Consider the following 24,772-nt stretch of genomic DNA (forward strand, 5'->3'; position numbering starts at 1 on the left):
GGTGATTAATGGATTTGATAAACATGATTGCTTCTAAAGATGAATTTGAATTAAATTGATTATGTTTTGGACTCTAGCTTGATTTGATTGAGCTCAAATGGATCAAGCTTGATTTGAGTATAATCCATAGCTTGGATTATATGTGATACCAATCTAAGCTTGAGCTGAGTGTTGCACGGTTCAATACAACTCATAATTTAAACCATAAGCCAAACTTCGATCTTGCATATCGAATTAAGTTTGAGTTATATAAATTTATAATTTAATAAACTCAAATTGACTCACTTTTTATCTGAGTTAAACTCGATCATACCTTTATTCAAACTTGGTTGACTAATATCCACCCCTCATTGGCTTTCAAAACTAATCCACCCATATGGCTTATATCATAATCATTCGGAAAATTTCAACAACATTATTCATTCTTTTAACATTTTTAACAATGGGTTGGGTTAAATTGGATTGGGTTGAACTTCATATTGGGTTGAATTGGGTTGGGTTAGGCCGTCCCTATATTGTGGTTTTATTCGAGTGAAATTGGGTTTTAGATTCTGATGCGAGTAGAAACCAGATAATTTTTGTTTGATTGTTGTGTGCGTTTAGAAGTAGCAGGGTATTGTGTCTAATTTCTGGAATTCGCCATGATTAATGTATTCATGTACCAGTTTCCGATTCTGACATTCTTTCTTGCTGTATTTACCGTCCCCACTTCGAGCCATGTGGGCATGTAAGTATCGTCTTCTTTAAAAGAAAGAAAAAAAAATTTTTTAACTGGTTCTGAAATAAGTTTTCTGACCTCAGGGTTGATGGTGGAGCCAAAGTTTTGAAAGTCGGGGAAGAGTTGTGGAAGGAAAGTATGAAATTACAAATGGGAACGCGATTGTATCATCTTCAAGGCCTCAAATCTTTTACTTGGTACGAAGTGAAGATATCACATCCAGCTTCTGTATGTAAATTTTGCATCTTTTTTCATTTTGAGAAGAAAAACAAATCTCATCTTGTATTTATAGAGATAACACATTGGGATAGGTTGAAACCAATGGATAAAACAAGAATGTATTAACATAATTATGTAGGACTTTGATGAAATTAAACTTGTGGATTTATGCGAATCTAGGCGATTTCCCTTTTTGAGGACTTATTTTTATTATTTTTCTGTGAATGATAGATACCTGCTAGTTTTTCATTGCAACTGAAGGAGGGTAATTTGGATTTGGTGCTGAACCAGAACAGGAGGTTACTGAATACAGAGAAATTGATTTTCAAGACTGATAATCTGGATGTGATCAATGATCAGGTTTGATTTTCGAATGCAATATTCCATGTTATTATGAGGATGATTGCAAGTTTGGTGTTTTGCACAGGGTGGAATGTATGTTTTAGTGACTGTGGAGCCTGAGGGAGTTGTTGCAATTCCAAATGTGAAAGAGAGGGAGTCTATCATTTTCAATATTGGTAAACATTAGATTCTTGTAGAACTGTATTCTATCCCATTATTAATTTATGAAATTTCTATCATTGTTGCATCTAAAATTTGTTTAGCTACCATTTGACCTCGCTTAGAGTTCAAGTATGGCAGTTTGACCCGTGGGTTCAGGGTTCTATGAATACCTGCACCTAGTAGGATGGAATATCGATATGGGTAATTATTTAACGTGTCAGGCAGATTTGGGAAGGAGTAAATCTGAACTAGGTTTGTTGTAGTTATTTGATAAGGTGATGGCGTTACCTATCAAATACTGTCCTATTATCATCCTTGTTGCAATCCTTCTAGTTTGTGCCCCTTAATTACTGGCTTCTCCTTTCAGTATGGGATATCCATAGGATGTGTGGAGGCAGCTTGTGTGCAGCATCGATTTAGGAAGAAATGTTTGAATTTTCTATTTCTCAAATTGCTGTGAGGATGTCTTCCCTGTTCTTTTCTGTCAATAAGGAGATAGGTTTATAAATAATTGCCCCAACTGCTAGACATAATAAGATTACCATTACTTATTCAGACACCTTGAATGACATTCCCACAAATGTGTTGATTTTATATACTACCTTATTATTATGTTCTGAATTGTTAGGATTGTTATGCCTATTTCTTTTGTTTTCTGTCAACAAAAGGGATCTGTGATTTCATTGTCATTCATCAATTGACACAGAATATCGGTGGATGTTTTCTTTGGTTGACATCCCCAACTCAAACGATTCCTATTCTCTTGCCATCTGATTTCTTTCTTAGCTGCCTTATGAGAACAAACATTGCCTTCTTTCAAATCAAATAAAGTAGAAACTGTTTATCTTATTTGCATCCCTGCTCTCTGTTATTTGCTGTTAAGATCCTATGTTTGAATCAAGTCTTGTCTAACAGCACAGCATTTAGTTTGGCAGTTAACTTCTTTTGTTGTTTATGACAGTTTGTGATGAACTACTGTTAGGCATTCCTCTAGAAGCTTGGTGGGTTGTCATCTTGGTGACAATCTGCTTAATTTTGGCCTTAGTCATTCCTCACTTTCTTCCATCCTATTTGCTGCTGAAGAATGGAAGTTTGCAGTCCCCTGCAGAAGGGTTTTCCAAGGAATCTTGAGATTAATTTAGAATTTGTATATTAAGATTAAAATGTTCTCTGTTACATTTTGTAGTTGGTACTTTATTTATAAGGCTCCACTCATTTAATCTCGGACTTTTTCACAATAATGCATAGTTCACTCAGCACATATGTTCATTTTGTGTGCCCATTGTAATGATATTACTTATCAACAGTTGAGCTCAAACAGTTTCATTAGTTATTAATGAAACGTGGGGGTGAATCTGGTTTGAATTGTCTTGTTTTGAATTTTATTAGTGACATTATTCATTATTCCTACAACATTGTTCACCCCACAGATAACGTATCGCGGATATTTTTATCTATTCAAACGAGTTTAATTTGGATATTTTGAATTTGATATTAGCTTACTCTGTTCAATGTGAATCACCACTTATTTACATGTTGGCATTAAATTTGCAATACCTGAAGAAATTTTCTAGTCTGCCAAACAAACCATATAATAGTAATTGCACCAATCGGGTAAAAAAACTGAAGCCTTTGTAAGAATATAACATCAGTTCATCTGTTTATTAGGATAATGTGACTGGGTAATAATTTACAGTTTCATGATGAAAAGGTCATTGATACATCGGGAGTCTTGAAATAATCAAAGAAAAATAAATAAGATGACTGACAAGTGACAACTATAAACCTATTCTAAAAACTAAAGGATTAAAATGTATAGTGAGACCATCTGTAAAGTCAAATGTACAGCAGTGCATTGAAGGAAAAAAAATAAGAAAGAAGAACATCAATCGCTTTCTCGGCAAGCAAATATCATTTGTTCTTCTATGACTGGTTTTTAACAATCTTAACGCTGCTGTAGAGGCGCTTGAACTCTTTCATAGCCTTCTCCTCAATTTGAATTGACCGAATCGATGAGGGTGTTTCAACTTCAGGTTTGAACCACCTGTTCATTCCAGGGGAATCTGATGGGGAGCCCTGACTAGAAGAGATTGAGAATCCAGCTGTTCTCATCTTAGGACTCTGTGAGAGACATTGTTGTTTTCCTTGCTGTGAAATAAAAGAATAAGCAAATTAGGGGGGGAAATACAAAGCAGACATCAAGAATGTCAAGAAGATATTGTATTGCAGGCAGCAGAAATAAGTTATTTGATGACTAAGTAGGCTCTCTTAAAATCAAGGAAATGCAGAATCGGGAGAGAGTGAGAGGTTGAGATTTTGCTTGCCTGTTGCATCTGGATGTCCCTCAACGACGGCCGAGAAAGATTGGGAGGTGTCCCAGAAGCAGCCCAGGGGGGTGTGCCTTTTTCTCCATCAGATGCATGCGACGTTCGAGAGGAGACCACGGGAATTGGTTTTGACAGCAAGAAGGAACTCAATAGGATTTTTCCTTCATTTCTACTATCAGAAAGATCTTCAAACTGATCTTTGTTTTCAGTATGCTGGTTCATCTTGGTTTGGCTCTGCTCATTCTGAATTTCTCGCAGTGAAGAAGATCCTTTGGAGACTTTAGCCCCGCCCCATGCAGGGCCTTCACTTTTTGGTGCTGGTGGTGGAGGGGTGACATCTTTTGGGGTATCATCGAGAGCACCACTCAAGAACATAGAAAGCCCTCCCTTCTTATTCTTCTTATTCTTCTTAGGTGCTGTTTGTAAAGAACCATCACTTTTCGGTGTCTCTGGGCTGCCTTTCATCTGAACTGAAAAAGTGGACTCTTTGGAAGGTTCGATGACCTTATTATGTTCAAGCACGGCATCTTCCTCCTACAAAAGTAAAAATTAAAAAGAAGTCAACAAATGTATTATGTTACAAAAAGAATTCTGGACTTATATTTCTAATGGTTGCACAACTTTCCAGACGATCTAATAAAACAAAATCCTGTCATCTAAGCAAAAGAACAAAAAGACCACCAGCAAATAAGGCAGTAATCAAGTCAAAAGTAGAAAAATCACAAAACTACAGATAATGTCAATCAGACTGCATTTTCAAAGACCAACTTCAAATGTAATAAAAATGCAATGGTAAAGATTACACAAAATTGCTGATTCCATTATGAAGACTCTTTCCAAACTGGAGGGCCCTTTTGCTAAAGTTGTTGTTCCCTTAAATGCAATTACCACTACATGGAACAACATAGAAGCCTTGACAAGCCCAAAAAACCTAGAATCCTGTCTAAACACCAGAATTTGAAGTGCATCACCCGAACAAACACCAGAGATTTAAAGGGTACCACTAGAACACTACATTTAGTCATTCGATAATCTTTGGTGCAACTAATGCACAGATGTAAGGTCTATGAAAGTTTAAGGAACCATACCTTATTCTTGGAAATTTGTGAGATTTCAGCATCAAGGAAATCTTTTACAGGAGTTGGTTCCACATCTGTCACAGCAAAACCAGAAATTGTTTCCACTCGTCCTGCCTTATTTTTGCTCTTTTTCCTTTGTTTTCTTGACAGTCCAGACTTTTTGCTCCCTTTCCCATCTGACAAGGCTGCAGATGATGCTATTGACTGTGGTAACTCAACTGGAACACCAAGCAGAGCTAGAGAATTCTCAAGAGCTGACTTTGTTAGAAGCTTGGCAATTTGCTGGTCATCAAGAGGACACCCTTTATCCTGCTTCATTTCAAGAATCTCAATCTGCTGCAGCTTTTTCCGTAAAGCTCGAATTTCCTTGCTTATGCCTTGATTGAGATCATCTTTGGGTTGCAAAAAGGAGTCTAATTTTGTGTTTCCTTCCTTCTTGACAGTGGATTTTTTCATATTGTTTTTACGAGTCCTCATAACCTCATCCTCACTGCCCTCCTCTTCACTGTTGATGATGACAGGAAAAGTAGCAGTTGGTGTTGGGAGCCGACGATAACACCAAGGTTCTGATGACCTCAGGTCTAACAACTTCTCAAGGTTAGCTAAAATATCCAGAGATGCACTAGAAAAAGCATGTGATGAGACTGTCAAAATATAGTCAAGGTTGCGAATACAGATATCCTGCGCACAAATAAAAAGGAAAATCACAAATTATTCTATTCTACATGATAAAGTCAGGAAAGACACGACCACAAAAATAATCTTGAAGTGAAACTTCCAAGCTTTTTTATGGCAAATAAGGTAATGACAGAATACCTCACAATGCTTCCTTAGATCATCTGCTTCAAGTGAATCTGCAATTTCAAGTAGTTGTAAAGCATTCCTTGGCTCCACGAGACACTCTGCTGCTACATTTTCACAAAGGCTTTTTAAGCTAGGCACAGGCCTATGCCCAGAATCATCATTTTCTACAACAGATAACATATTGGACTCCATGTTATCAAACAGAAGATCTTCTTCAAACTCATCTAGGTAGTTCTTTGCGTTTGACTTCAGCTTCTGAGGAATCTTAGCCACACCGGGAGGATAGATAGGATGATAGAGAGATCCAATAATTAATAAATGTGTTTCACCCACTGAAACAGAAGTAGCCTTCTTTACACCTGGTAACCGAGTAATAAGTGGTGGATTATTAGTTTTCTTCCCATCCCACATATAAACATCACCTGTGCCAGTAACTGCAGCAGTCCAATACTTCCCAGCCGATATACTCACCACATTTCGTCCGCACAGTGAATACAACTACAAGTTCAAGGAAAACCTAAGTCAAAACTTAGTACATAGCATTGGTATAAGGTGAACAAGATAATAAGTTCAGTCAAATAAAACCTGTTGGCATCTAAGATCAGGATCTGAAGAAGTCCAATAAAACAAAGCTCCATCATCAGTGAGAGCCACACTATGGACCATCCCTGCAGCTATAGCAACCACATGAAGCCGTTCCCATCGATGGAACTTCAAAGGGGTGCTCCCACTCTTCCTCAAATTTCTAGAAATAAGAACACGCTTCGGTGTAACTAGTCGGTGGCCCCAAGTGTAGACCTGACATACATAATATAAATAGAATTTGACCCTAGTTAGAGTATAAGGTGGTATGATATACATAGTACTTACTAATTGTATGTCAGCCCAATTACTTGGGTTAAGAAGTAAATGAGTTATATTGAGTAGCCTATTGAACACAATTAAAACTGCTTTTATTTACCTCCCCATCAACTCCTAATACAAGCGTGTGGCATTTTGCAGCTGCAACTCCAACTAGGACCTTGCCTTTCAAGTACTCAACCAATCTAGGAGTGTAATTTGAGGCTGAATTAGATGTGCCATAACCAAGCTGACCCTCCCTGTTGCAGCCCCAAGTGAAAACTTCACCAGACTCAGAAACCACAGCAGTATGCTTGTTTGCTGCGGCAACAGCTATGATTCTTGACTTAAGAGAACTCACTCTTCGAGGTGTGGGTTGTGTATCCACAGATGTGTAGCCAAGCTGACCCTCTGCACGACATCAAGGAATTAAACATTCAAAAAGCAGACATGCAAACACACATGAAGAATTTAGAGGGCCATCTTGGCCTCTTCATATTTATTCAGTTTATACTTTAAAGACAAATCAGTTAACTAAAGTCAGAAATTATTGGTGTCTTTTCAATAAATATATTAGATAATGAGAATTATAAAACCACACAGCTAAACTAGACTTGATCTAGATCACAACTATAAAATCTGGTCAGCTCTGTATTCACATACTGCCAAAGACCCAATAAATTTTACCTCTATTGGATCCCCAAGTGAATACATCCCCACCCTCAGTAGCAAGAACAGTGTGATGTTTAGCTGCAGCAATTGTCTTCACCCAGCGTGACCCTAAACCAGAAGTCACCTGACGAGGAGTTATAACTGCAGCTTGACCACTGAAAAGAATGAACAAAATCCATCTGATTGTTGATTCAAAGGATCTTTATAAACACCAGTAAGCATAATAACTTAAAAAGCACAATAGGGCACAAAATAATAAAGTTTAGCTTTTCCTTTTTGGTACACAGATTTTAAAATTTTCGGTAACTGGCACCATGGACATTCATTTAATTATACTTAAATTCTTCGTGGTTTTAGAAACCATCCATGAAAGACAACCACACTTGTTTAACATAAATCTAAACATACAAGTGTAGAAGGTTACCGTTAGCAATACACATAATATTCATATACTTGAATATTCAATTTCAATGTTACCTCAAATAATAATAAAAAGTTAGTCTGTAAGTACTACTTAGCAAAACCAGATTATCAGAAAAATGTAAATTTGGTCTTATATCGAAAAAAATTAAACTATGTTAACATTTAAGTATTGATAATAGTTAAAAGATCCAAACCTGTGGATATCAAACTCTGGATGCCCAAGTCGACCCCCCCTCCCAAATCCCCAAGTGAAGACTTCTCCATGAGTAGTAACTGCAACACTATGGAACTTTGCAGCAGAAACCAACTTAATAACAGAACCATGAAGTGAATCGACTTTGCATGGTAGCTTTTGTATGTGTGCATTTCCAGTCCCAAGTTGATAATTTGCACCACTTCCCCAGCTGAACACCTCGGTTGCTACTAAAGAAACAAAAAAGAACAAAGGTTATACCCAAACAAAATCACATTCATTATGCACCAACAAGAAGATCCACATCAATCATACAAAAACAGAGCAAAAGATACCTGAATTATGATCAGGTCCAACAGTCTGTAACACGGGTCCAGATAGGAGATCAACTGGAGTTCGTGATTTACAATCCTCCAATGTAATAGAAGCACCAGACTGAAGTAGGACATTTGCCACGGCAAGATGACCAAAATGTAGAGCCCTGTGAAGACTACTCCATCCTGATTCTCCATCCTAAAAATGAATAGTGTAAAAATCATGTGAACAGGAGCAATAGCTTATTAAAAAGTTGGCAAAATGTGAACTTTCAGAATAGTTCTTACCCAGAATTAAATAGCAAATTATTAAATCCATACAATATCATGATAAATTCTTATACAAGTTACATAATCACCACTTTTATTTGACTTTGATGAATTCCAATTACTCACAGCTAATCCAGCAACATCACTTAAATTGGATAGAAGTGGTTCCTACATTCTACCCTGAACTGGAAACATCCACACTACCTGCTAAACTTTACCAACTTTCCCATTTCTGTTATCTTACTCATCTTCTTCTTTTACCATCAACGGTATCTCATGTGTTGCAGAACATAACTGAACTTAAAATTAGCAAAAATTCAGGGAAAAACAGAGAGTTACGATATACAATTAAGTAGCACATGCACCAAGCAATTAAAATGTGGAGGCACTAAATTTTCAAGGGTTTCCATGAAAGCCGGGTTTATGGTAATTAGATCAAAAAGAAGTTTCCAGAACAAGAAACATATTCAGCTTATGAATGAAGCACTTCCCACCAAATTTCAAAAGACAAACATGATTTTAGCAGATTTCCCCTTACAAAGGAAGTAGAGAACAGAACTTGACTTATGTAATCAAATTTACAGAAGGACTAAACCACGCATACATAACCTAAGACTGCATACAGCATTCAAGAAGTTCAAAAGGAAACAGATAATAAAAGACATTTACTACAACACCTTTAAAGCATAGATAAGATAAACAGAATAACAGAACTTATTGACACCGAAACAATATCTTGAACACTCTGAGAAAAAAGAATGGAAAGGCATTCATTCATAACACCAGGTAACTTATATTAACATTGGTAAAGAAGTAACACACCCTAGCATCAGGGTCAGCACCAGCAGCAATAAGCCTCTTAATGATGGGAATGTGGTTTCTCCAAGTTGCAATATGAAGAGGAGTCAGACCAAACAAGTTCCTGGAATTAACATTACCTCCATTCTTCTTCAGCAGAGCTAATGCTGAATCCACATCAGCTAAAGACCCTTCCCTCACAACAAGACAAAGATCTTTCTGGATTCCACCAGGTGAATGTTTACGAGCAGGTGTTTGTAGATTCTGCTTATGTCCTTGAGGTGAAACTAATATCTCTGTCATTGGATGTATGGTAATGAAAACTGATGAGCACTTTCTAAGTTTACAAAGAAGTTACTTGAACAGGAGCGGCAGCTACTGCTTGCAAATATATATATGCCGATATAATGTCAAGAGCTGAATTCTCTAAAGTCTTAAGAAGTTAGTCCAGGCCAACTAACATTAAGCAAATCTAGTCCATGGTATAGAAGGAATTAAGGCATCAAGAGAAAAATAGATCCATTTCAATAAGAAGAGACTTAAAATACTGCCATCATATCATTATCATCACAATCCTTATTATGGACACAAACCAATTGCAGCAGCCATTCGCAAACCCCCATCAAAGTTGACAAGCCATAGAGAAATCTCCAGCTCCCAAGAAAACAGCACAATACCTTGAAAGTTCTTCAGTTAATAAAATCTATGCACCAGAAATGAAAAAAAAAAAAAAATGTCATTAACAACAAATAGCATAGGCACCTGAAAAGCGAGGGAATCCCTTTGATTAAAGGAAAAAAAAGGAATCTGAAAAGAAAATGCAGCAGGGAAACTTTTTTTCCTTAATAGAAAAGGAAACAGTGGGGTTGCTTTCGAATCTGGTGCTCACCCAGCGATCAAAGGCAAATAATTCCTCGATGAATTATAACATTGTAAGGTTTCTAAACAATATAAAGCTTCACTGTAATACATGTGACTCATGATTACCAACTAAGACAGCCATACACTAATAAAAACAATATTCAAACAGACCAGACATAGCTCTAAGCAAAAATCTGTATATAACATTTCAATGTCACAATAGAGGCTATCCTTCTTAGACCTCAGGCATTACTGAAGGTTGACTTCAGTGGAGCACACCAACTCTATACAATTCCACAATGCATAATATAAACTGCAGCAGAATTATTTACAAAAATGGTAATAATTAGAAGGCAAAGATCCAAATTTGCATAAAAACGATCGGCAAACCTTAATAGGTAACTCAAGGGACAAAAGATTCAACCAACTGGGTTTGATTTGATCACAAACTGAGTTAGGAGAGAAAAAAAACATGCATTGGCTCGAACTCTTCCATCCACAAGGCCCCAAAAATGGTCCATAAAATCAAGCCAAAAATAACTGCACCCCAAATACAGCTCCTACTTCCACCAAAATGAATCAAAATACAAACTTTACAGCTAAAACCAAGTTTCTTACAATTTAAAACACGAGATCAAACAAATTAAGTCTCAATTCCCACATCCAAAACACACACAAAAAATAAATAAATAAATAAAAGATTCATAGTAATCAAAAAGCACAAAAAAAAAAAACAAATCTAAACAAGAAGACAACACCATAATCATCCAAAACAAGGATGCAACACCTGCCCACCTAAAAAAGATAGCTTTTAAACATACCAAACAAATCTAAAGCTAACCAATTCCCAGAAAATCAAAACAAAACAATAAGAAATACCCACAAAAAGAAAATCATAACACACTTACAAAATGAATAGAACCTGGTATAATCTTTAAAAAAAAAATGGACTAACGTTCAGAGATTTGTGCATTACCTGATACTTTTCTTTATGCTTATTTTACAGAGAAAACGCAGAGACTTATGCCGAGAAACAATAAGAATCTCAAAGGAAAAATACAAAGCAAGGGACTTGAGTTACGGAAGAGAATCGAACATAAAAAAGGAATATACCGAGCAAACAGACCGAAGACACACACAGAAACCAAAATGAACGAGGGTAGTTTGGGAATTTGAAATGGAATATGACGAAAATGTCCTTGGACTTTTGTTCGATGAAGCGTAGAGTGATTCTGAGTTGTCCTTGAGAGCACGTAAACAAATGCTGCGGTCAGTGACACGTGGCGAAAAAAGGGGAAGAACTGATGACTAGATCTAAAGGTGCCTTTTAGTTGCCGTTTTGGTAGTTTTGTGGTGTCCTTTTTTCTCATCGGTCGTTGCAAACTATACATTAAATTCAATTATTTTAATTTTTTATTAATATATTATCTATAAAATAATCAGTTCGCTTTTGAATCCGCGGGCTGAATCGGGTGAGAGTGAAAGCACACAACGCAGGTCATGCTCGCCGTGTCCTGCCATGGCCCACATATATATATATATATATATATATATATATATATATATATATATATAATTCTTAGTACAACGCACATAGATATGTTGTGCTGCAGACCAATGGATCCCTAATTTTTTGACATTTTCTTACTTAATTATTTTTTTAAATTGATTTAGGATGCACGCATTTGTTAGCCCATCCAGGACCACATGAGGGTGGTGATTCGATCATTCAAACAAGGTTTTCGACCCCTCTCTCTCTCCAATCAGGGAGATCTTACAACTTCCAAATTCATCTAACTTTGAGTTCAAACTTTACGTAATCCCGATCAGAAAAACTCCAACAATACTCTACTGCACTGGATTGCAGCCTAGCTGTGATAATTCTGTTGCAGCTGAACGTAAAGGCCAAGATCTTTTATTTTTTATCTTTGGCTTCTTTCACAGAACAAAGCTAAGCAAAGTAGCTCTGACATTTCCAACCAGGATTTGGCAATTTCAATGGCGATTTTCACAATGGCCATGCTTACACATTATAATATTCTTATTTCTGATTCAAGTGAAGCTGTCAGGTCTGCTTTCAACCACAAAATCCTCTCATAAACTAGTACTGAAATGGGGCTAAACTCTAAATAACTCTATTGCTCATTCACTTGCATCACTGACCACTAGACTAATCCAGTGATTGATGTAGGTTTCACGTCTTCCCTCCCCAAGTAATGCCATAAACAAAGTAGGAAAACATCTCTGCAACTATTAATACAGTTAATTTGATACTGCAAATAAGGAATCAGTAACGATGCTCTTGACTGACAAGCCTCAGCTCCTTTACAGTTCTAGATAAGAAGAGACTGACGCAATGCTATCATTCATTCTTTCTAACCCCGATAGGCAAATTTGCATACTTCTTTCTTTCCAGTTGTGTTAAATGGAGAAACAGCGCATCATCTTCATAAGCTTATGAATGCCCTGCTATATTTCGTCTTCCTCAAACAGATCTCTTTCAGGATAGTCACCAACCTGCAAAGATAAGATGGTAATGACATCATGCATATTATACCCAGCAGTTAAAATTACAAAGGCCTAGAAACCCCTTACACTTTTTCAATAGGCTACTTCTCACTTTTGAGGGCATAAAAAACAATAAAAACTCAAGAGATAAGGCATAATGGCTAGGAATCTTTGCAATTAGGGAAAGATCCGCACCATGGATTGCAAAAATGTAAAATTGCAGTTAAAACCAAAAGGAAAAAGTCAAGACACCAGCAGCTCGGCATACAGAATGTGAACACCTTCCATATCACAGTTGAAGTTTTTTTGTAGATCATATGTATAGACAAAACCTTCTATCAACATCTTAGGACTCACATATCTGTTACCTGCCGGAGACAAACAACTGGGAGCAATCAGGGGCACAAACTCAAATGGGTTGCTACTGGCAAAAAAATGGGAGGACCACTTGCGAGAGAGCCACATAGCTAAGGGAAAAGATAGAAAAAGGATAAAAAGGGGACTACATGAGAAGGAATAGGGAAAGGAAAAATATTGTTTTGCTTTTGGGGTAGCCTTTGGCTGATTGAAAGAGAGTCTAGCCTCTTAAATGTTAGACAAATGGGGGTTGCTCTTGGGATTGTTCTTGCTTGCTGGTTCCTAACAAAGTGTTGTACTTATATCATCTTGTTCACTTATTCCAACTAAATTTGAGGGTGTCTCAAAACTCTAAGATGTTCACACTCTTGATAAGGAAAAGAATATCGTTGGCATGAATGAGTTCCTACATAGAAGCATAACATAGTTTGCCATGCGAACCTTTACTTTGTCTGGTCTAACCATTGCACCACGGAGTGGTGGGCACTGGAAGTAGCGAATCCCTTTCACACTGCAACATGTCCAAGACAAAACATAATTAACGAAAATACAGAAAGGAAGCAAAATATACAATCAGAAAGGTGCATTCATTTCAGAGTACCAATCAGTTTTATAAACATAATTCAACGGTAAAATTCTCCAAAGGATCTAAGCTCTCACTAAACTGTGCACCATTTTTTAAAAGTTTCAGGTGCGTAATGTTACATCAATTCAAATTCAAATTTCTTTAAACCATATAAAAGATCTTCCATTCTGGTACTTTCCCATGCTGCCGTTGCCACTCAAAAAATTGCAGAATGCTCAAACAAGTTATGTAAAACAATCTATTACATGAATTCATTAATGTGAGACCCCTAAGCAAATCTCACATCAGCAAAGTACGAGAGAGATATACTGAGTTTGTTTGTATATCTCACATCATTTAAGGATACAAAGATGATACTGGTTAAATAGTCTGTGAACTCTTTAAACTGTTAAAACGCATTTTCAATTGCAAAACCCAAAAACAAAACCATAATGGACTATATATCCAAAGCGGACAATATCTTGACAGTGGATATGACTATTGGACTAGGGATGTTACAATCAAAGTTTGTTTTATGATACAACCATGATCAAAATATTACTTTTGTGAGACAGTACATGATGACAAGTAAATAATAAGAAAACTAGAGAACAAACTTAGAATTTCCAGAAAACTCCAAGGAAATGAAATAACAGTTCACATACATGCCATCGTGTTTTCCCAATGGTTCATCATATTGAATTCCAACCCAGAAACCAGGTGCAAGAGATTCTGCTCTACCCACAAATTTGACAACACCTCTTTTTGCCCCTGGATCAACTTCACATCTGTCTCCTACCTTAAATATTGGAAAAATTGAAAAAAGGAAAACAAATTATGGTGAAAAGGTCTCAAAGAAGACAAGCCAGCAGTTATTTTGTATAACCACAAATTGTGAAATTCAAGAATGCACTTACTGCCGGTACTGAATTAGACAGAAGAGATGGAATAAAGGCACTAGATAGCCATCTACATATATAGTTAAAAATTTTGTACTGAATGCAAGTATCGTTTACAGCTTTGGACAACAAGTGAACCCCGCCTACTGAACCAAGCAACAACAGTAGTGTTTTGAAAAAAAATCATATTAGGACACATTATCTCATATCAGTCAATCCATAGCATCAACATCACATTCATAACTGCAAATGCTAGTATTTTCAAAACGTATTACATTCTAATTGTACCAGGCTTTTAAGTATCTTCGGCAATTCCACAAGACATGCTTTACTAACAAGATTAATGCAATTGTTAATGACCAAAGAAGACTTCAAATTTTTAATTTATTTAATCCTTGTCTCTACAATAAACAAGAGAGAACAAGAACAGAATAACAATAACATTTGATCAGTTGTTGCATCACTAAGACTACCAAGATTAAGCAGGCAAAAGATAATTCACAATTACAATGGTGTCAAGCAAAGTCCCCACAAGGACAAAATAATTTACTTCAAGAAATATAAGAAGGAAAGATGTACTTGTCTCTATCATATAAGATAGAATAAACATAATTCAAAAATTTCCCCCTATCTGTACCAGTATTTGCCATAAGGTGTATTATGTGGCATAAAATAATTGACTTTGCAAAATCTACCTTCTGTCAAGAAAAGACAAATTCTCCCCCTGGGTTTTTTTCATGTTTGCTCTTCAGGATAATTAATCATAAATTCCACAAACCGGTTTTTAGTATGTATAAGATTTATAAATGAGATAACCAGTATGATGAAATAATTGACTTCAATGAATTTCAGGTTCCTTTTTTAATTGTACCATTTGGACTTTTTTGTACTAAAAAGGAAGAAAGATAATAATTCTGTGAACTATACCGGTTTACTTTCATGAAGCTCAAGTTATTTCACTTTTGATTAAAAAAGAAAGCACAAATGCATAGGACATGTCCAGCCAAAAGCAAGAAAGATATGCCATCTAAAACAATGAGAACAAAGTGTGTCCACAAAAAACAACAGACAAGGATTAATCTAAATTAAAAAGTCTTGGATGGTAGAATGCTGACACTTCTGTTTTTCTCTCATTTTTACCAACCACGAAAGTTTCGTAGATTCCTATAACCAATTCAGACAAATTTTACATGCTCTCCTTTAATAAACTGAACTTCTGTAAGCAATTTTTATAGTTAGGAATATGTAGAAAGATAAAAAAGAAAAAAAGAAGAGTTAACTGACCTTAATATTTGCACAGAGGTCTTCCATGTAGTTGTTTGATATCTGTCAATCAAAATCATACTAAAAGATTAAAAATCAAAATAAGGCAGCCTGCAGCAACCAAATATTTGCAACCCTCATCAAATTTCAGTAGGAGACTGCATTACAGACTAAAAACCGTAATGTGACAAACTTGCCTTATTCTCAAGAGCTGATGAATTTTGAGATTGCATTTTCTCCTTGAATTTTCTAAATGTACCTGAAGCAAGCACACACAAAGAAAAAATGGATACAAGGAAATCGTTATCCGCTATAGTATAAATTATAAAATATGGTTCTCCATGCAAACACAATCACACAAGCAATAAATGCAATTACAAATAAAACCTTTAGCCCTAAATTCAGTATTTCCACACTGTATAAATATTAAAAGAAATCTTGCATCGTGCCAATAAGCTCTCTATTATCCAGATCTTATTTATGAAAAAAGAATCAGCATTTATAAGTACTTCAATGAGAAAAGAACAAGAAAGGAATATTGATAGTGTTATAAGATTCCCTTATTACCAGATCTAAGTTGTAACTACATCTCAACCCATTTTGTCTACAATGCCACTCTAAGAAGTACTAACCTACACCTTTGTTATAACATTCACAAGCTGATATGCAATTTCTGCATGAATAGAGCAAATTAACTCAGAATTGGTTATCTCTGTAGGAAACAATCAATTCAATATCAGAATTTCTCCTTATGGCTTATTGGACTACAGAGTAACTTGTCAGAAGTTTCAGTGGCTGCCTCAGACGATTTAATTTATCATAAAAAAATAAAATAACTGAATTATGAATGGAATAACTTTGGGCTTCTAATATAAGGTTTATATAGCTTTGGACTCTCCAAGCTCAACAAATAGCTTTTAAGGCGTAGCTCTCCCAAGTTTTGTATCATAATGCTAAATGAATATCAAATAAAGACCTAACACACAAGTTAATTTTCAAGATGGCAAAAACATACTATGTGAAAACTTACCATCACGTTTGCTATATTCTTCTTCAGATATAGTGTATTTCTCCACTAGTGATGTGTCTTCAAGCCAGCCACCAGAGGTTACAGATGAGGGATCAAGATCTATAACATGTAACCGATACCTTTTATGGAGAAGAGACATACAGGTCAAATGAAATCAATCAGAAAAAGAATGCGCATAGACAACAAATCAATGAATCAAATAATCAGTAAAAGCCACCAGATCAATAAGACAGGTTTTGAAAAAAAAAATGTAGGGACAAAACTATAAATTTTAATTATGACATGACATTTTAGAAATCACCAGCGAAAATTAAGGAGGTTTATGGTACAATGCACAACCTCTCAACATGTTTTCCTCTACTTTGTAAAAGCTTAAAATAATGAAACAAAAACAAACATAAAATATTAAACAACACTTTAGTAATGGGTCAACAACCGATGCTTTTCAAGAATTAATTATAATAAAAAAGAGGAAACAAACCCATCAAGTGGAGAATAAAATCCAAGAGGTCTAGAATTATCGGTTAAATCTGAAACTTTTGAGTTTGTGTCATCATAAAGCTCAAGTCGCATTGATTCAACAGAAGTACCACACTTTCTCCACAGCTTATCTTTTACTGATTCCACACTCATCTATAACAAAAATAAAAATAAAAAAAGAAATGATCAAAACAAGTTAGTTCAAATCTAAAAGTATTATTTGTGTTAATTGTGAAAACCTGAAGGGAAAATCGAACGTCAGAAGCGAAGGTTTTGATGTTAGAGTGAGTGACACGTAAAACAACCGACTTATCGCCCTCAACTTGCTGCAACCGAGATGCCATGTCTTTGTGTTTTCACTTTCCTAATCAAATGAGAGAAGGTTTAATCATGCAAGCATTGTCTTTTCACAATCAAAGACAACTTCTCCAGAAAACCAGCCAACCACTCTTCAATCTAACAGAAGTTAATTAAAACTGAATGATAATTAATGTTATATGCAAGAATAACAGTATATTCCCAGTGAAATTGTGGGTCGGGGTCCAACCCAACTGGTCATGTTACCATTTCCAAATTGTTAAAACTTGAGGGGTTTTAGCAAAAATAAACACGGTAAAATAGGTTTATTTAAGCAGAACAAAACTAAAAGACCTGGTAAGAAAGTGGTAAACAATTCCTTGATGAACTTTAACATAGCGAAAATTCCAAAAAAAAATAAAGCTCCACTGGAAAATATGTATGTGACTCATGATTACCAACTAATAAAGCTATGGAATGATAAAAACAAAGTTCAAACAGAGCACACATAGCTCTTAACAAAAATCATTATTTAACGTTTTAATATCACAATAGAGGCTATCCTTCTTAGACCTCAGGCATAACTGAAAGGTAACTTCAATGGAAGACACAAACTCTATACAGTTCACACAATGCATAATATAAACTGTAGCAGAAACTATGGACAGAAATGCAAATAATTACAATCCAAATTTACATAAAACGATTGGTAAACCATAAGAGGAAACTCAAGGGACAAAAGAGTCAACCAACTGCGTTTGATTTGAGCATAAACTGAGTTTCAAAACAAATTATAGGAGAGAAAAAAAATGCATTGGCTTGAACTCTTTCATCCGCAAGACTCCAAAAACAGTCCATTAAATCAAGCCAAAAATAATTGCACGTCAAATACAACTCCTACTTCCACCAAAATGAATCAAAATACAAACTTTACAGCAAAAACAAAGTACTATTTAAAGCAAGAGATCAAGCAAATTAAGTCTCAATTCCCAGATCCAGAGTACAACAATTTGATTCATAGAAATCATTATAAACCAAAGTTCAAGAGGAAGACAGGACCATAATCATGCAAAACAAGGATACAACACCTGCCCACCTAAAAACAGATAGCTTTTAAACACACAAAACAAATCCAAAACCAACCATTTCCCAGAGAATCAAAACAAAACAACAAGAAATACCCAGCACCCACAAAAAGAATATCATAACCCACTTACAAATTGAATAGAACCTCGTAAAATCTAAAAAGCACTAAATGTAAGAGATTTGTGCATTACCTGACACTTTTGTTTATGCTTATTTTGGAGAGAAAACGCAGAGAATAATACCGAGAAACAATAAGAACCACGAACGAAAAATACAAAGCAAGTTATTTAAGTTACGGAAGAGAATCGAACTTAACAGAGGATTATACCGGCCAGACACCTGACCGCACAGCGAAACCGAACTGTTTCGAAATCTGAAGGCAGTTTGGGATTCAAAATAAGATATGACGAAAATGTCCTTGGACTTTTCTCTGAGAAAATGTTTGTCGATTCTGACTTGTATGCCAGATGCACAAAAAAGCATTACGATCGTGACACGTGGTGATAAAATAGGCAAGAAGAAAAGATGACCTGATCTAAAAGTAGTGTCCTTTTTTCTGATTGGTCGTTGCAAACTATCATTTTTATGACCATTTTACCCATGTTGTTTCTATTTAATGTCAATCAAGTCTTTTTCCAAAAATGCCGTGCGGCCTTTTTCAAATTTTCAAAACTGGTAGGGTTTTAGCAGGCAACAAACAAGTAAAAGAGGGTTTTTTTAAGCGAGACAAAACAAAACGCCCCGCCAGAAAGTGGCTCTCTGTGTGGACGCAAGGCCAAGGAGGCGGGAGTGGGAATGCTAGTGGTTGGCTTCTGTTAATGATGGCCTCTTCTTTGTCTCTCAAACCCTTCTTCACCTCTCTCTGCACTGATCTCAACCACCAGGTGAGTGTGTTTCTTCTTGTCACGTGTCTTTTGTTTAATTACAACTCAATTTCTCTTGTTTTAGCAGGCTTTTATGGACAAGAATGACTGGGAGTATGCCATTGCCAATACGTTGCGTTTTTTGTTTTCTTGTTGAATTGGGTTATTTCGGGACAGCACTTGTAAAATGAATATGTTTTGGTGTTTCTTATAGGGTTCTGCTCCTGGGAATTTCCCAGCAAGTTTGGGGATCACGAAGGAATTTAACTTTGGGGAAAACAGGTTATTGTTTGTGAAAAAATTCAGTTTGAATTGTTCATTGGAGAGAGACACGGATGTGAGCACTTCAGCCACTGTTGATGATATGGCAGAGTGTTGTAATGGTTTGTGGTTTTTTTTTTTTCCGTTATATTCGGTTTAGTCCGTAGATGTGTGGTGCAACTGTAATTTTATTTAAGATGATGCAGAATCGAGTGTTAAGGAGCCTAGTGTTTCGACGTTATTGATGAATTTGGAGAGTAAGTTTGATCCTTATGATGCAGTGAGTGTACCAATTTACCAGACAGCAACTTTTAAACAGGTAAGCCCAAGGGACTACTTTGACTTCGCATTTTCTCAATTAGGGTCTGTGTTTTTTCATGATTATGAAAGAGAGAAAATGTTCTTCAGATTAGAACACAAGCTCTATGCTATTATGAAGTTATGTATTGGAGTGTGTCAGTGTGGAGAGAGACTGGGGTTGGGAAGGTCGGAAAGAATTTGTTTTGTACTTGTTCTTTGGAAAGCTTGACTATCTTCTTCAGCATATGGATTTTGGAGTCCTTAGTATTAATTTGTGTAGACCGTTTCTTGTAGCCTTCAGCAATAGAAAATGGTCCCTATGATTATACCAGAAGTGGAAATCCTACACGAGATGCATTGGAAAGGTTAGGTTTTTGTCAATCTTTAAGTTCTTTGATGTCTTCTTTCTTGTGAGTTTAATTTTAATTTCTTTTCCTGATAATTAGCCTCTTGGCCAAGCTTGATAAGGCAGATCGAGCATTTTGCTTCACCAGTGGAATGGCTGCTTTGGCTGCTGTCACTCATCTCATTGGAAATGGTGCTTCTCTCTTTTTCACTTTCCTTTTACAAAATTAAGTATGCTTATAGTGTCTCTTTCTTTGTGTTATGCTTTCTATAAATTTATTTTTCTTTCTTTTTTGGCTGATGGTGAATATTGGATTCTTCTTGTATATTTATGTAATTTTCAGGTGAAGAAATTGTTGCTGGAGATGATCTGTATGGTGGTTCTGATCGATTGTTATCACGAGTATCTCCAAAAGCTGGGATTGTGGTGAAGTTAGTATATTTATTTTTTCGAATGTAACATATTTTCCCTGATTGAAAGTTCAGATAATTATGCTGGAAATGTGCAGACGTGTGAATACAACTGATCTAGCTGAGGTTGCCTCAGCAATTGGTCCCAAGACAAAGCTTGTGTGGCTTGAGAGTCCGACCAACCCTCGGCTACAAATATCTGATATTCGTGTACTTTTCTATAATTATAATTCCTTTTTTTTTTTTGGTTCACAACTTTAGGTTAGTCAACTTCTAGAATAATTAGTTGATGAAATGTGCTAAATTTTACTTACTGCAGATATGACATGCTTGACTATTTATATATAATTTGTTTTAGAAAATGTTATCGTGAAGTTTTATTAAAATAAATATATTGTATGTTGGTTTTTTAATTAAATCTTTTGGAACGATGCAGTGGCAATGCATCTGCCCTTTTTACCTTGTATATGAGAATAGATCTTTAATCAGTTTCTTAATGATGCATTGTAATCTTGGTAGTGGTCATTAAATATTTGGAGGAAGTGCTATAATTTTTTTTATTATCTCTTTATACTTTTCTCCTTGCTAGGGTTGTGGAAATACAGTAATTGGTACTGGTTTTTAAATCTCTGATGTTTTATCTTTACTTTCAAGTTGTTATCTTGTAGAAAATTGCTGAAATGGCACATGAACATGGTGCTCTTGTGTTGGTTGATAACAGCATTATGTCTCCTGTGTTGTCACAACCACTGGAACTTGGTGCAGGTAACACAACATGTGGAGATATGTATGGCTTGAGTTTAATGAACTTCTTCTTTTCTTTATTCTTGATTGTGATCAGTGCAACTCCGTTTCAGATATTGTGATGCACTCAGCTACTAAATTTATTGCTGGACATAGTGATGTCATGGCTGGTGTGCTTGCAGTAAAAGGGGAAAGGTTGTAGCCTTGCTCTCTGTGTTTGTGTTCTCCAAGAGTACTTATGTGAATCATTTTGTTTCCATCCTGTGGTTTCATTAAAAAAAATGAGTAATGTCATAATTGTTGCAAATATAGCATGTGGATTTGTTCAAAAGAGTCAATTCAATCAACATGTCACCGTAGATCTAGAAAAACTGTGCTCTATCAGAACACATACAAAAAACAAAAACAATATGAATAGAAAAAGAAGGAAGTGAATAGCATTAATATGTTAATGAGAACACACTGAATGTGTATATTGAATATCAAATATGCTTGCTGCAGCAATTTTGGTCAAAAGTCTGCCAATAATTTGATAACGCATTTTCAATCTGTAAGGTTCTTGTCTCTTTCTGAATTGAGTTTTTTTGGTCTATGGGTTCTACCCAAAAATTTTCTCCTAAATGTGTTTCCATTACAATTAATTTACATCATAATTATATTTCAGGTAAAGATTTTTGACAAGTAGAAAATTTTCGTCCAGTTTCTTATGTTTGGAAGTTTCTATATACTGTGGAATACTTATCTAATCACCACAATGGTTCTTTTACTTATTTTAAGGTATTAATATTTTGAAAATAGCTTGGCAAGTTAAAGTCATTCTTGTTCAGCTTGTATATTCTTTGTGGATTTTGAATATGACATAATTTTTTAAAATTTCCAATATTATTTTAACATTGTAAGAACTTAATATTTTATGTATGATAGGTTTAAGTTCTCTGTAGAATTTGCGATTAACGTTTTCTTCTTGGAAAGAACTTATTGAATTGGATTCTGACTGTGATTCTGTGTATAGTTGTGCTTATAGATCTTTTTATATCATAAAATTATTGTTGTATTCCTAAACCACGCTACAAAACTATATAATAAATAGCACCATAAGTTTCAACAAGGACATTTATGTGATAATCACTTCACGTTTTATTGGCGATCTGTAATATTCTTCTTTTTCTGGTTTAAATTGCTGTCTACAACTTGCTATAGACCTCTTGTCAATTATTTCTATTCATTTTCCTTTCTAAATTTTTCCTACCATCTTTACATTCAGCCTGGCAAAAGATTTGTATTTCCTACAAAATGCAGAGGGATCTGGATTAGCTCCATTTGATTGTTGGATCTGTTTGCGAGGCATCAAGACCATGGCCTTACGTGTAGAGAAGCAACAGGTTCTGCATTTGTCAACTCTCAGTATATTAGTCTTCTTGCATCAAATTATGTTTTAATAATGCTGCTTCCTCCCTTCCTTGAACATTATCCTGTAAATTCTAGGACATGTGCAAGTTGAGTGCGGAACTTAACAAGTTTAATTTGCTGACATGATGCATCTCAGTTGACTCACCATCAAATATGTTTGAATGATGCTGTTTTCGTACTTTTTCAGGAGAATGCACAGAAGATTGCTGAGTTCCTTGCTTCCCATCCTCGAGTGAGGAAAGTTAACTATGCTGGTCTCCCAGGTCATCCTGGACGTGATTTGCACTATTCTCAGGTTATAGTCAAATTGATGGATCTTAAATTCAAGTCCCTATTCCAAAAAATCCTTACCTTTTATACCTCATGCTTGTTCTTGCAGGCAAAGGGCCCAGGCTCTGTACTTAGCTTTCTAACAGGATCACTGGCACTCTCAAAACATATTGTTGAGACAACAGAGTATTTCAGTATTACTGTTAGTTTTGGTATTCACACTTCCTTGTCTAAAGTACAAATACGTTAACACATCTTTTCATATGAAAAAGTTCTATGTTATGAATCTATACAAGAATCCACATGAGCAAGTCAGTGATGATGATATGGCTTATATCGCCTATATGGTGGTATCAAGCAAGGGCTTATTCTGATCTTCCTCAAATGCAATAGCAGTTGTTTGGCCTTTGGAAATCCGCTAAATTTTCACAAATATTGCCAAGCTTCTTTAAAATTTTGCAACCTTGATCTTTTCATGTGTTCCCTGACTTGGTAATTGTTTCAACTCTCACATTGTGGCTATCTTCTATGTATAGGCAGCGTGAAGTCACTCATAAGCATGCCGTGCTTCATGTCCCATGCAAGCATACCTGCAGCAGTGCGTGAGGCAAGAGGTCTAACCGAAGATCTTGTTCGTATCTCTGTGGGAATCGAAGATGTCGATGACTTGATAGCTGATTTAGACGATGCACTTACGACTGGACCTGTGTAGCTGCTTTTATACAGCTGTCTTTTCGGCCTTCATCTGGCCTTCATGGACATGAGGTGCAGGAACCAAGACTCAGCTTCAGGTGGTGAGTTGATGCTCAATATTGTAATGTGTTTGGGCATTTATCTATTGTTTAGGTGGACAGCAAAAATAAGTATAAATATCCCCTTCCCCCTTTACAAAATGATGTACCAATTTGTGAGAACTTGAAATAATAGGTGCTACTTAAACCCTCAAACTTTTGTTGAATTACAGTTCAGTCCCTCTTGTTTTATATTCTTACTTTTTCATTATTATGTATGATCCTTTTGCAACATTTTTAATTCATCGATCCAATAAAAAAAATAGTTATAAAGTGTGGAGATGAATGAAGATGTTTGGGATTAGGACATTTTATAAACTTTTGTGAATATCAACAACAGTAGCGCATAATATAAAGTGGGTGGACTCTTTTTTTAATACAAAAGCATATTATAAGATTCTTTAATTTTACATGTAATAAGATAAGGACGGACGTGTCACATTATTAATATTATCACATATCATATAGAATAAAATTTAATATTATTCACAATTATCTTAACTTTTACTCTATGGAGCTATCTCCTACTTCTAAAATTAAAACATCTTTACACAAAAATATTCTTTTTTTTTTCCAACCTCTCACGTGTCTATGCATATAATAAATTAGAATCCTTGTTAGTTTTACTTTGAGATATTAAACTTTGGGAAATTCTCTGAGAAATTGTCAAAATTACAATTGGATTTTATTTGAATATTTTTTTAATAATAAAACAAAATTTAATCCCTAAAAAGAAGTAAGAGTTAAATCCGGGCGAGTGATATTATCCCAATAATGGAAGGGTATCCACGTCAAAATAGTAAGAAATCCCATCGGTGATCTGATGCTGATCCTCTACGCGGGGCCCTTCTTCCAGCTCATTCCACGTGT

General features: G+C 35.6%; 4 protein-coding genes across 8 annotated transcripts; 2 read left to right on the top strand and 2 right to left on the bottom strand.

The window, feature by feature from the left end:
* The first annotated feature begins 416 nt into the window (after window positions 1-416).
* Window positions 417-2,806, top strand: LOC123205036. Its single transcript, XM_044621838.1, has 5 exons — window positions 417-727; window positions 802-946; window positions 1,169-1,297; window positions 1,365-1,455; window positions 2,403-2,806. The coding sequence occupies exons 1-5, from the start codon at window positions 642-644 to the stop codon at window positions 2,570-2,572; spliced, it is 621 nt and encodes a 206-aa protein (XP_044477773.1). The 5' UTR covers window positions 417-641; the 3' UTR covers window positions 2,573-2,806.
* A 248-nt stretch (window positions 2,807-3,054) lies between these two features.
* LOC123205021 lies at window positions 3,055-11,154 on the bottom strand. 3 transcript variants are annotated; one of them, XM_044621822.1, is made up of 13 exons: window positions 10,999-11,144; window positions 10,413-10,582; window positions 9,755-9,864; window positions 9,186-9,457; window positions 8,115-8,292; window positions 7,781-8,009; window positions 7,179-7,318; window positions 6,613-6,902; window positions 6,237-6,449; window positions 5,664-6,149; window positions 4,857-5,528; window positions 3,766-4,302; window positions 3,055-3,589 (listed from the first exon to the last, which is right to left on the bottom strand). In XM_044621822.1, the coding sequence occupies exons 3-13, from the start codon at window positions 9,768-9,770 to the stop codon at window positions 3,365-3,367; spliced, it is 3,258 nt and encodes a 1,085-aa protein (XP_044477757.1). In that variant the 5' UTR covers window positions 9,771-9,864; window positions 10,413-10,582; window positions 10,999-11,144; the 3' UTR covers window positions 3,055-3,364. The 3 variants fall into 3 exon arrangements, with proteins under 3 accessions (XP_044477757.1, XP_044477762.1, XP_044477749.1); XM_044621827.1 differs by lacking the exon at window positions 10,413-10,582 and having other exon boundaries at window positions 7,781-8,006; window positions 10,999-11,154; XM_044621814.1 differs by lacking the exon at window positions 10,413-10,582 and having other exon boundaries at window positions 10,999-11,154.
* Window positions 11,155-12,047: 893 nt separating this feature from the next.
* On the bottom strand, window positions 12,048-18,943 carry LOC123208271 (tubulin-folding cofactor B-like). Of its 2 annotated transcripts, none has more exons than XM_044625649.1 (9): window positions 18,836-18,943; window positions 17,364-17,488; window positions 17,126-17,277; window positions 16,645-16,763; window positions 15,812-15,873; window positions 15,636-15,677; window positions 14,118-14,251; window positions 13,329-13,398; window positions 12,048-12,539 (listed from the first exon to the last, which is right to left on the bottom strand). In XM_044625649.1, exons 2-9 carry the CDS (start codon window positions 17,466-17,468, stop codon window positions 12,492-12,494), a joined length of 732 nt encoding a protein of 243 aa, XP_044481584.1. In that variant the 5' UTR covers window positions 17,469-17,488; window positions 18,836-18,943; the 3' UTR covers window positions 12,048-12,491. The 2 variants fall into 2 exon arrangements, with proteins under 2 accessions (XP_044481584.1, XP_044481583.1); XM_044625648.1 differs by having other exon boundaries at window positions 18,699-18,910.
* A 235-nt stretch (window positions 18,944-19,178) lies between these two features.
* On the top strand, window positions 19,179-24,094 carry LOC123208269 (cystathionine beta-lyase, chloroplastic-like). 2 transcript variants are annotated; one of them, XM_044625646.1, is made up of 13 exons: window positions 19,179-19,391; window positions 19,585-19,753; window positions 19,829-19,950; window positions 20,226-20,296; window positions 20,378-20,469; window positions 20,621-20,708; window positions 20,786-20,897; window positions 21,356-21,452; window positions 21,545-21,626; window positions 22,696-22,813; window positions 23,029-23,136; window positions 23,221-23,323; window positions 23,648-24,094. In XM_044625646.1, the coding sequence occupies exons 1-13, from the start codon at window positions 19,326-19,328 to the stop codon at window positions 23,821-23,823; spliced, it is 1,404 nt and encodes a 467-aa protein (XP_044481581.1). In that variant the 5' UTR covers window positions 19,179-19,325; the 3' UTR covers window positions 23,824-24,094. The 2 variants fall into 2 exon arrangements, with proteins under 2 accessions (XP_044481581.1, XP_044481582.1); XM_044625647.1 differs by having other exon boundaries at window positions 19,180-19,391; window positions 19,838-19,950.
* Window positions 24,095-24,772: the final 678 nt, after the last annotated feature.

This window comes from Mangifera indica, chromosome 2 (assembly GCF_011075055.1).
Source record: "Mangifera indica cultivar Alphonso chromosome 2, CATAS_Mindica_2.1, whole genome shotgun sequence".
Classification (NCBI taxonomy): domain Eukaryota; kingdom Viridiplantae; phylum Streptophyta; class Magnoliopsida; order Sapindales; family Anacardiaceae; genus Mangifera; species Mangifera indica.

What these genes read in the sequence shown, in the direction of transcription:
- LOC123205036 (XM_044621838.1), top strand. Translation starts at nt 642, where the DNA reads ATGATTAATGTATTCATGTACCAGTTTCCGATTCTGACATTCTTTCTT. An exon ending in TGGATGTGATCAATGATCAG is followed by an intron (nt 1,298 to 1,364) that starts GTTTGATTTTCG and finishes TGTTTTGCACAG; the next exon opens with GGTGGAATGTATGTTTTAGT. An exon ending in GTCTATCATTTTCAATATTG is followed by an intron (nt 1,456 to 2,402) that starts GTAAACATTAGA and finishes TGTTTATGACAG; the next exon opens with TTTGTGATGAACTACTGTTA.
- LOC123208271 (XM_044625649.1), bottom strand. Translation starts at nt 17,468, where the DNA reads ATGGCATCTCGGTTGCAGCAAGTTGAGGGCGATAAGTCGGTTGTTTTA. An exon ending in TTTTATTCTCCACTTGATGG is followed by an intron (nt 16,764 to 17,125) that starts GTTTGTTTCCTC and finishes TCTCCATAAAAG; the next exon opens with GTATCGGTTACATGTTATAG. An exon ending in AGAATATAGCAAACGTGATG is followed by an intron (nt 15,874 to 16,644) that starts GTAAGTTTTCAC and finishes TGCTTGCTTCAG; the next exon opens with GTACATTTAGAAAATTCAAG.
- LOC123208269 (XM_044625646.1), top strand. Translation starts at nt 19,326, where the DNA reads ATGATGGCCTCTTCTTTGTCTCTCAAACCCTTCTTCACCTCTCTCTGC. An exon ending in GCACTGATCTCAACCACCAG is followed by an intron (nt 19,392 to 19,584) that starts GTGAGTGTGTTT and finishes TGTTTCTTATAG; the next exon opens with GGTTCTGCTCCTGGGAATTT. An exon ending in AGACAGCAACTTTTAAACAG is followed by an intron (nt 19,951 to 20,225) that starts GTAAGCCCAAGG and finishes CGTTTCTTGTAG; the next exon opens with CCTTCAGCAATAGAAAATGG.
- LOC123205021 (XM_044621814.1), bottom strand. An exon ending in TATTAGGAGTTGATGGGGAG is followed by an intron (nt 6,450 to 6,612) that starts GTAAATAAAAGC and finishes TATGTATGTCAG; the next exon opens with GTCTACACTTGGGGCCACCG. An exon ending in ATCTAAGGAAGCATTGTGAG is followed by an intron (nt 5,529 to 5,663) that starts GTATTCTGTCAT and finishes ATTTGTGCGCAG; the next exon opens with GATATCTGTATTCGCAACCT.